The 11,634-nt window shown below is 36.6% G+C and overlaps 1 protein-coding gene across 1 annotated transcript; it reads left to right on the top strand.

The window, feature by feature from the left end:
• The first annotated feature begins 1,487 nt into the window (after window positions 1-1,487).
• Window positions 1,488-2,035, top strand: TOMM6 (translocase of outer mitochondrial membrane 6 homolog (yeast)). The gene has a single exon (XM_011970528.1). The coding sequence runs from the start codon at window positions 1,497-1,499 to the stop codon at window positions 1,719-1,721; it is 225 nt and encodes a 74-aa protein (XP_011825918.1). The 5' UTR covers window positions 1,488-1,496; the 3' UTR covers window positions 1,722-2,035.
• Window positions 2,036-11,634: the final 9,599 nt, after the last annotated feature.

The following is an 11,634-nucleotide window of genomic DNA, read 5'->3' as shown; positions in this document are numbered from 1 at the left end:
AGAAATTCTTCATAGTTAAATCAAAAACTAAAAAAGGAAGAAAAAACTCAGTCACTTTTTATATTTATTATACCAAATATGATCATGTATTTTAAAGGAATAAAGAAGTACTGAATGTATATGAGACACTTTCATCATCATCATTATCTTGCATCAGAAGAGACCAGGCTCCTGGGCACTGAGTAAACATGGCAACCAGACTGACCAAGCAAAGCTGGTACAGAGTTTCTCTCAATCTCCCACAGGGCCATTGGTTCATGAAGGAGGAACAGGGTTGTTTTCAGGCCACATCACGATCTGATTACTGTCACTAAAATGAGTTTTTGGGGTGAGGGAATTTGTTGTCTAACAAAGAAACACTATTAGAAAATTGAGTAAGATCAGTAATTGATATAAACCACAAGAAATGGAAGATTATGGCAGTTATCTCAATAATCCAGGCAAACAAATATTTTTGATTAAAAGTTCAGAATCTAAATGACCAGGATAAATTCTACTTAATCAGCATAGAAAAATATTCAAATTTTAGATCTATATATAAAAATAAAACCGAAGCTTTTATTTCCAAATTTTTATTTCCAAATAAGGTCAGATCATACTGAGGTGATTTAGAATATTTATGAAATTCAGAATAATAATTATTCAAATAAATTTTTCCTTATTCTTAGGAACTACTTGAACATGTTATGAGTAGTTATCAGTGTTGGCTAATAGCTGCTAGTTTTAAATATATCACGAATGCAATATTCATTCATTCTATAAGTATTCACAGAGCATCTCCTCTGTGCAAAATGCTGTGCTGGAGAGGAAGTAAACAGATGGATAAGACGTATACTCTTGCCTTCCAATCAAATAGGAGAAGGAAGACAAGCACGTAATTAAGTTTCACAGGAGAAAGAAATAGATTAAATTTTCCAGATCAAAGAAGGGAGGATTTGTATTTTTCCTCATCATGACAGATGGAGAAGTGAGGGAGGCACCATGGGGAATTTAAAAATTCGATTTGTACAAGATTTTACTGGTAAGAATATGAACTTCCAAAAACCTGGAAAAGGACATTCTCAGCAAAGAACACAACACGAGCAAAGCAATGCTATGGTAGTAACACAAGACTGTGTGCTTACCAAAAATGGGTCATTTGTACTGGGAGAGAGAACTGCAGGGTGGTGGGAGGGTGGTAAGCTATGGAAGAAAAGTTCGGAGAGGTATACTGGGCCTATTGTGGGGTGCCTGGCATGGCAAACTTCTTATTTGAACATATTTAATGACAAGCTAGAAAACATTGAACTTTTTTTATTTTTAAAAAATCAAGGTTCTCTTTCAAGTACTGTTGCTAATTATTGTGATTCAATGAACTAATAGTAAAATAATAACTACAATTTGAGAGCTACCATGTGCCAGCTACTGTGCTAAATATATTACATGATTTAACCCATTTAATCTTCACAAGGCTGAGACTATTATTTGGCCCCATTTTTCATGCGAAGCTGCCTACTATGGCTTCCAGTGGGGTCCCAGTGAGCGCTGCTGGCTCGGCTAATGAAACTCCCGAAATACTGGACAACGTGGGAGATTGGCTTCGGGGCGTCTACCGCTTTGCCACTGATAGGAATGACTTCCGGAGGAACTTGATACTAAATTTGGGAATCTCTGTTGCGGGCGTTGGGCTGGCCAGGAACTTGAGTGACATTGACCTCATGGAACCTCAGCTAGGGGTGTAGCCGAATAGACAAATGGAATCCTGTGCTGAACCCGAATCTTCCAAAAAACAGCCTACAATCTGTGACCACCACAAGATGTGCCCTGATGGCAGCTGAAGTTTGTTTCAGATGGGCGCTTTTCTTCCCTCTCCCTGCCTAGTTTCCTTTTGTTCCTTGAGTCCACGCAGAATTCTATTCTCTAGTCAGCAGACATGCTTAAGCTGAAGTATTGCCTCTGTTCTATAAAGTTCTGTACATAGTTCCCAAGCTTCTGCAGGGGGTGATCTTTGCTCCTGTCCTGAGAAATAACAGTGCTGTTTTAACAAACATTTAAAATAAATATCGTACACACAAAAAAAAAAAAAAAAAAAGAAAAAAGAAAATGTGGAGGCTACTTGGGCAGACAAATAGCATGCATGAGGTCAGGGGGTGGTTAAGTAGCTGAGCTGTAACTTGGCCTGTGGTCCATCAGATTCCCAGTTTCATGCTGTTATCCACCACACCACAGTATTTCTTGGCATTTGTACAAAGTAACACAAGACACTTAGAAAATTGCCATTTTTTCCTACTGTATTTAATGGGAAGAAGGGTCTGGGCTAGTTTCAACCATCAATTTTTCATGTAACAATTTATGTGACAACACTGATATATATCTTTGAAACCGCCTTGCAAATATGTCTTAAAAATAATTCCCCTAAACATATATTTTCTAGACATTTATAATGTATTTGAAAATTAAAATATTGATTTAACTCATGCACCTTGATGATCATCTTGCTTCATGGAATTACAATTTTAGAATGCATACATTATTCTTCCTCCAGAGGGGAAAACGCAATCAGGCAAAGACCTCTAGCCACACACAAATTCTGTTCAGTTCCTTTTTATAATTTAAATAATAAAAATAAAAATATATTCTGGAATAGAGTCCTTAAAAAAACAATATTTTTTAAAGTATTTTCTAGTTGTCTCCTTTTGTTTCTCAAACATTTTTTATTACCAATCAATCAGAAAATCACAATGTATAATTCTGCTTTATCTATATTGATCAAATAAGTAGGTTTTTTTTTTTTACTGGTTTATAATGTGTGATCAGTTTACAAATACAACCCCATTGAAGATTCCCACATAAAAGAACTAGAAATAAAATGCTTAGAGTGTTAATCAAGTAACTATATAATCTAGTTATTTTTATACCCTATATTAGGAAAACAGGAACTTTTCTCCAGAAGAAAAAAAAAAAAAAAGCAAAACACTTTCCATGTCTAATTATGGTAAGCAAGGCAGAGATAATCACAGTCAATGTGATAAGTGACAGGAGTTTGTATTTACTTGGCATGCCATCTGCTAATTCTCTTTCCCTAGAGATTTCTTGCTGATTTTTTCCTCATTTCCTTGTGAAACTCCCCAACTATATATCTACGCTATCCCTCCTCCAACCTCTACTTTTTGTGTTCTCATTGCTGCTTAACGGAGGTTGCCTAAAGTTGCGCCAATCAATCTTATCTCTACTCAGCAGAAAAAGACAGCTCAACAAAGCTTGCTGCTGACTTGTTATATGTGATCCACAATTGGCTTGTTTTCTGATAAATTTCTTATTTGTCAGGGCCTTTGTCAGACATTTTGTATTTATAGCCTCTGGAGTGATCAATTCTAATACAGTGTTTTATGCTGAATTTTGAATCCAGATTACTCCTGGCCTTTGCTTGCACACAGCATTGTCCAGTAAGGAAGCTCACCCCTGTGGCTTTTTTTTTTTTTTTTTTTAGGAGAAGAGGAAGAAGAGTGACAGTTTCATATGTACTAACATTACCAAAGGCCACCTCTTAAAATAATGCACCACTCCACACCTGTGTCACCGTTTCTATTTGTATTAGACAATAATCTAATCATGCAGAGTGTCTCCTTTGGGGAATCTGAAGAGTATAAAATCAACTCTGTCACTTATTTTTAAAATGTGCATTAAGAACCTACAAGTGGCCAGGCGTGGTGGCTCACTGCTATAATCCTAGCACTTTGGGAGGCTGAGGCAGGTGGATAACGAGGTCAAGAAATCGAGACCGTCCTGGCCAACATGGTGAAACTCGGTCTCTACTAAAAATACAAAAATTAGCTGGGCATGGTAGTGCGCCTGTAGTCCCAGCTACTTGGAAGGCTGAGGAAGGAGAATAGCTTGAACCTGTGAGACGGAGCTTGCAGTGAGCCAAGATCGCACCACTGCACTTCAGCCTAGCAATAGAGCGAGACTCCGTCTATTTTTTTTTAAAAAAAAAAAAAAAAAAAAGAACCTACGAGTAATAATAAACTATTTAAGCTCATGATTTGAAAAAATAATACATAAGGTAAATCATATATTCTCATTCCTATGTAATCCACACAGTACCCATGTCAACTCTCATCAAGAACTCATCTATCTCATACTGTAAGAACAGTTTTAAAAAGGTCAAATGTATCCTTATATGAGGTATAAAGTAGATTCATAAAGGCCCTGCCAAACTAGGGTGCTGAGACATATTTCAAAGCAAACAAAGCCTTTCTTCAGTCCTAAATTTACTTTTCCTTGCTGGATTAATCAGTTTATTTAGTCTTGACTTCATTTGGCCTTTGCCATTAAGGAAATGGGAAAATGTTTGACTAAATATAAGACTACATAGTTATTACCTGGCAGTAGCTTGAAGATGATACTGGAATGTATAATAGAATGCACTAATTTTTCTTGTACAAAAAATACATCTCATAAAAATACATATTTTATGAATATATTATATATATTATATGTGGGTATATACACATAAATATACATAGATTATATATATAATAAGTTCAACCAAAGGAATAAAAGTTTATAAGAAAATGAAGATCAAAGATTCATGTCCACATGATCAGTGCACTAAACGCTGGACATTAAGCCAGACTTTCCTAAAGACACTCTAAATATATCCTTAAATTTTAAAGATTGCTCTCTTAATTTCTTAAAATTTACTTTGACACACCATTTTTTTCTTGACATTATTTTATAAAGTAAAGCAATCTAATCATGTACCCTCTGCTGCTGTCTCTAGAAATGCATATACTTTGAATCTAACAAAAATTATTAAATGTAGCTCTTAAACATCATATATACTAAATAATTATTTGCACAATTGGTATTAAAAACCTGTGGAATGAATGCTGGCATTTTTGTCATTCATTTCATACAACATTTGCTTAACAAATTTTTACATTACTTTATGCCATATATTTTATAAGTGCTGAAGTGGCTGAAGATAAATACTACTTTTTCCCTTAAGGAAATTCAACATAAAGGAAAAATTTTTAAATTGTGTATATATAACAGGCATCCCTTTCTGTAGTAAAATTCTATTCACTGTGTTTTTTTGAGGACAATATTGAATTAGCAAATTCTTCTTAGCACCAAGAAACTAGAAAACTGGTAATCCTTTGAATACAATTAAAAGCATAAGAAAATTTAAAAAAAAAAAAAAAACAGTTAAGTCAGGTATTTTGACTAGAAATGCTTCTTCTATGCTCACATTCCATAAAGATAAAAAGCTCTTAACTTTTCAAAATATTTTCTGATGGCAAGAGGGAAAAAAATAGAGAAGATACTGCAGAATGATAATTTTATAGGAAGGATTTGATTTTTACATTTCTATGAGGGAAAACCAATGCTGCATTTGTATTAAAAGAATGACTTTTAGAGGCCGGGCATGAAGATGCATGTCTGTAACCCTAGCACTTTGGAAGGCAGAGGTGGGAGGATCGCTTGAGCCCAGGGGTTCGAGACCAGCCTAGGTAACATAGTGAGACCATGTCTCTACCAAAAAAAAAAAAAAAAAAATTGCCGGGTGTGGTAGTGCATGCCTGTGCCTGAAATCCTAGCTACTAGGGAGGCTGAGGTGGGAGGATTACTCAATCCCAGGAGCTTGAGGCTACAGTGAGCCATGATCGTGCCACTGCATTCCAGCCTGTATCACAGAGTGAGACCCTATGTCAAAGGAAGGAAAGGAAAGGAAAGAGGAAAGGAAAGAGGAAAGGGAAGAGGAAAGGGAAGAGGAAAGGGAAGAGGAAAGGGAAGAGGAAAGGAAAGAGGAAAGGGAAAAGGAAAGGAAAAAGGAAAGGAAAAAGGAAAGGAAAAAGGAAAGGAAAGACTTCAAACTCTGCACCAATTGAATTGAGTACCAAACTTAAAATCGACCTAGAACAGCAGTTACTTGTCATAGTTGCATTCTAGAACATGGTGGGAGCAATTTTAAAATGCTGGTTCCTGGGCCCCACTTCAAACTGACTGAATCTTGGGAGCAAGGGATAGGTATTGGTATTTTTCAAAAGCTTCCCAGGTGATTCTACACAATCAGTCACTCCTTAAATCCTCTTAATAACTGAGCATCTAGGATAGCACAGCCATCTTTCAGAATATGAGTGAGAGGGCCCAAATCTGCATGGATCTAACACTTTGCAGAAATAGTGAAGGGAAGATATAGGGAATTCTGATGATCTCGAGTGCCTCCAAGCTTTATTTTATGTATTTCTAACGAATACCCCCAAAAAGAGAGGATTCTACTAGGGGTGGAATAAATAGCAATCACAGTTTAGCATGACCAGAAAAGATGGCATGGACTCAGCAACAGTCTCCTGAAGAAGCAGGATTTTCTGAGGCTGTTTAAATACTTGAGCATCTCAGAAATACTCAGCAGTCTCTCTTTCATAAACACAAAAACTCACACTGAGGGAGAAAACATTCCGGAAATAGAATCCAAATTGAACAGGTCAGGAGGCCAAGGGTACAGTTACTGGATGTAAAATGTGCTGAGAAGACAGATACCAGATCTGTGGACATTTCTACACAAAGAGGCCACAGTTTTAATACTTCATGGTAACCATAGAAGAGAAAGTCCTTGAGCAAAAAACAGAGAAAGCTACCCTAACGTACCCACCCCCTGCACAGGAACCTACTTCTGAGAATAGAGAAAAACCCATCTGATTAGCTATGAAAAGAAGAAAAGGCTAGCTATCCAACCTCATGAAATTATATCCTAAGAACTAAAGGAAAAAGTCCTGATTCATGTATTAACAGATAATGAAAGAACAGCAACAAAATATAGCTGCAAAGTAGAAGAAAACTGTAACCTAATATTAAATATGAGATAAAATAAGTAGAGTAAATCATTTATTCTTTTGATTAAAGAATAAATCAAAAATGAAAAAGATAAGGAAAACACTTGCCTAAACAATAGACCATCATGAAAAGGGAATTGACGGAGCTCAGGAAATATTTAGGAGGAGAAAAAGAATAATGTCATTACTTATATACTATTCAAGGTTTAAAAAGCCTAAATGGAATTCAGTGATGTGAAAAACTGTTCCCCTTCTATTAAAAATAATCTGGAAGATGGTCAGTAAATAGCCTGAGTCAGCTTTGGTGCCACAGATAGAACTTCTCAGTTTCTAGCTAATTTATAACAAAAGGTATATTATAACCCAATTGGAATCCATAAAATACCTATATTGTGTAGCGCTGGACACACCTCAAGCCAACAGTAATGAAATCAATAAAAATATTTTAATAGATCCCTGTATTAAGCTCCTCTCACATAGCTGAGCTAGATGTTTTACTCATTCCTGTCAATAACCCCATGTACAGAAAAAGAATCTCCATAAATATAATAAAGCTTGTATGTGTTGACCCTGTTTTTGGTTTTTATATCCCTCCAAAATATATGGATAGATTTTTGCAACATTTAGTAGGGTATTTTAAGAATCATCCAGCTTAACATGGGAAATGTTAAGCATACATACATTTTATCTTGGACAGTCCTTCAAAGCCTGTGACAATAAGGGGAAAAGCCAGCCCTTGGTATCTGCGGACAGAGAGATGCACTACTTGTATTAAGAGAGTGACACAAAGAAAACAAATGTGAGCTTCAGATATGAACCCAAAATCAAAAGTCACAAGGGACAGATCCCATCAAGTGAAGGCTGTAACTTGCAATTGAGTTGCTTCTCTGAGAGAGTATCCATCTAGTGTGTCCCAGGCTGAGTAGCCACATCGATTTATCTATCTAAAGATGGTTAATGAATTGCTGATGGAAAGCCAGATAGGCCAGCCAGCAAATAAATGAAACTGGAGGAAGAAGTGGCAACATGAACATAGCAGTTCATGGCTGAGGTGTTCTAACAGCTGCTTCTCAAAATGTCTAATGACAACTGTGGCATCATCCACGTGCTTGTTAGAAATGCAGTTTCAGGCCCTGTCCCATCTCTGCTAAAGCCAACTGCATTTTTGTTGTTTGTTGGTTTTGAGATGGAGTATCGCTCTTTTGCCCAGGTTGGAGGCTCGGCTCACTGCAAGTTCCACCTCCCGGGTTCACGACATTCTCCTGCCTCAGCCTTCTGAGTAGCTGGGCCTACAGGCACCCGCCACCACGCCCAGCTTTTTTTGTATTTTTAGTAGAGACGGGGTTTTACCGTGTTAACCAGGATGGTCTCGATCTCCTGATCTCCTGATCTGCCTGCCTCCGCCTCCCAAAGTTCTGGGATTATAGGCGTGAGCCACCGCGCCCGGCCAGCCAACTGCATTTTAACAAGATCCTCAGGTAATTCAGATACATGAAAGTTTGAGAAGCACTGTTCTAAAGAATATAGTGATTATTTGCCTTTTTTGTACCAGAGTGGAGAATTTTGTAATAGTCAAAAATATTGCATGTTTATAACTTATTCATCCAGTAATTGTCCTTTTAACTGCTTACTCCACACCATGATCCATGTGAGATGCTAGCAGTAAAGTGCTGAGAAAGGCAACCAAGATTTTTGTACTGATAGAGTTGACAATCTAGAAGGTGATAAAGAGATTAGTAAAGAAATTAAAAGAATAATAAATGCTATGAACACCTGTATTAGGTGTTAAATAAATGTATAAAGGAAGAAACTAAGCTCAGTTTTGCTCACCTACATTTCAGAAAAATGTGGCTTACGTAATGATTCTTGGTGGCTTCCAGGGCAATCCATTTGAAACAAACTTTACTTAAGTTAGCTGGTATTAGTGGATTGGTTTTACATGTTTCACCCTCTCTCTCGACATCTCCAAACATAATCAGAGAAGAAACCACAAGAAATTGGCACATTCCAGGCAACCATTGTGTGATTCTGCCATTCTAAGAAGAATGACTAGAAAAGCAATACAGGAACTAAAGGATTACCCACTGCTGGTGATAGAGGATGAAAAGAAAAATGACTCAGATAGCTTTTACAAATAGGTAGCTCAATAGCCTTCAGCAGCAGCACTTTTATACTGAAATTTCCTTTGGCAGAAGTATTTGCCAGCTGCACTTTGAATGGCATCCCAAATAATGTAACAGGCTGTGTGCTATATTGGCTCTCTCCATAAACACATGATTCTAGCAGGTCAAAGAACCACCGTGAAACTGAAAAAAATCTGGGTTCACTGGTATTGTGTGTAAGCTTTAAAATATGACCTAAACCTTCAAGTAAGGAATCAGTGAAAGAGTGATTACTTCAAATAACCATTTACAGCAATTACTTCTGTTAGATTACTTAACACAATATAGAAAGACCTCAGAGACAGATTGTAATTTAAAGACCCACTCCATTTTTTGCCAACTTTGTGATACTGAGAAAGCTATTTGTCATCCCTGAGCATCAATTATGTCTTTTTATATATATATATATATAAAATACATATATATATATGCAATAATCCCTACTCCCAAAGACAGAAAAATCAGGTATTCCTAAGACCTAATTTATACAGCATGTTTAACCACTTTATTGAGGTATGACTGGCATGCAAAAGCTGCACATATTTAATATATACTAGTACTTTGATGAGTTTGAAGATTATATACCTGTGGAACTATCACCACAATCTATGCTGTAAACGTATCCATCACCTCTGAAAGTTGCCTCCCACCATCTTTGTATGTGCGTGTGTGTGTTGACAACACTTATCATGAGATCTATCCTCTTAACAAAGCTTTAAGTATATAATACAATATTATTAACTATAGGCACTATGCTGTACTGTACATCTCTAGGGCTTATTCATCCTATGTAACTGAAACATTGTGACCTTTAACTAATACTTCCCTCCCCTCAGCCCCTGGCAACCACCATTCTACTCTCTGCTTCTATGAGTTTGACTATTTTAGATCCATCAGAGATGTAGTGTTATCTAGTGTTTGCCTTTCTATATCTTATTTCAGTTAGCAAAATGTCTTCCAGGTTCATCCATTCCAGGTTGTCCGAAATAGTAATAGTTCCTATTTAAGGCTGAATAATATGCCATTACATGAATATATCACCTTTTCTTCATCGATCTATCCATTGGTGGTCATTTATGTTGCTTCTATGTTTCAGTTATTGTGAATAATGTTTCAGTGGTCGTGGGAGTGCAGATATCTCTTCAAGATTATGATTGCAATATTTTTGAATATATACCCAGAAGTGGGATTGCTGGAACATACATGTGTACTAGTCAGGGTTCTCCAGGGGGACACAACTAATAGGAGATGTGTGTGTGTGTGTGTGTGTGTGTATATATATATATAAAGGGGAGTTTATTAAGTATTAACTCACATAATCACAAGGTCCTACAACAGGCCATCTGCAAGCTGAGGAGCAAGAAGAGCCAGTCCGGCTCCCAAAACTGAACAACTTGGAGTCCAATGTCTGAGGGCAGGAAGCATCCAGAATGGGAGAAAGATGTAGGCTAGGAGGCTAGGTCAGTCTAGTCTTTTCATGTTTTTCTGCCTGCCTTATATTCTAGCTGCACTGGCAGCTGATTAGATGGTGCCCACCCAGATTAAGAGTGGGTCTGCCTTTCCCAGCCCACTGACTCAAATGGTAATCTCCTTTGGCAGCACCCTCACAGACACACCCAGGATCAATACTTCGCATCCTTCAACCCAATCAAATTGACACTCAGCATTAACTATCACAAAATGGTAGTTCTATTTTAAATTTTTTGAGAAATTTACATACATTTTTCCATAATGGTGGCACCAATTTACATTTCTACCAAAAGTATATAGGTTTTCCTTATCTGTACATCCTCCTCAACATGTACCTTTTGGTTTTATGATTATAGCTACCCTAATAGATGGAAAATGATATCTCCTTGTGGTTTTGATTTGCATCTCCCTGATGATTAGTGATATTGAACACCTTTTCATATACCTCTTGGTATTTCTAAGCTTCTTTGGAAGAACTGTTTATTCAGATCCTTTGCCCACTTTTTAATGGGGCTATTTGTGGTTTTGGTTTGGTTTCAAGGTTTTTTGTTGTATTTTGTTTTTGCTTTTGCTTTGTTTGCTATCAAACTATAGAATTTGCTTATATGTTTCGGGCATTAACACTTTAGCAGATGTATGATTTGTGAATCTTTTCTCCTAGTCTATAAGTTGCCTTTTCTTTTTATTGATTATTTTCTTTGCTGTGCAGAAGCCTGTTAGTTTAATGTAACTCCACTGTTTATTTTTGCTTTTTTCCCCTGTGCTTTTAGTGCCATATTCAAGAAACAATTACCAAGGCCAATATTAAGAAGTTTTTTTTTTGTATATTTTCTCCTATGAGTTTTATGGTTTCGACATTTATGTTTAAGTCTTTAATACATTTTGAGTTCATTTTTAAATAAGATATAACATAAGGGTTCAATTTCATTCTTTTGCATGTAGATACCCAGTTTACTCAACACTGTTTGTTGAAGAAACTCTCCTTTCCTCATCATGCATTCTTTTCACCTGGGTAGAAGATCAGTTTATCTATAGGTGTGGATTTATTTCTAGGCTCTCTATTCTGTTCAATTGGCCTATCTGTCATAAAGCATTTTTAAGTGCCCAGTAAAACTTAGGTGTTCACAAAATTTAGAGTAGCTTCCTATTACACATAGCCTACATTTTTGAGCCTGGTATTCTCA

Source organism: Mandrillus leucophaeus, unplaced genomic scaffold (genome assembly GCF_000951045.1).
Source record: "Mandrillus leucophaeus isolate KB7577 unplaced genomic scaffold, Mleu.le_1.0 Scaffold95, whole genome shotgun sequence".
Classification (NCBI taxonomy): domain Eukaryota; kingdom Metazoa; phylum Chordata; class Mammalia; order Primates; family Cercopithecidae; genus Mandrillus; species Mandrillus leucophaeus.
This window is presented reverse-complemented; position numbering and strand designations above follow the sequence as displayed.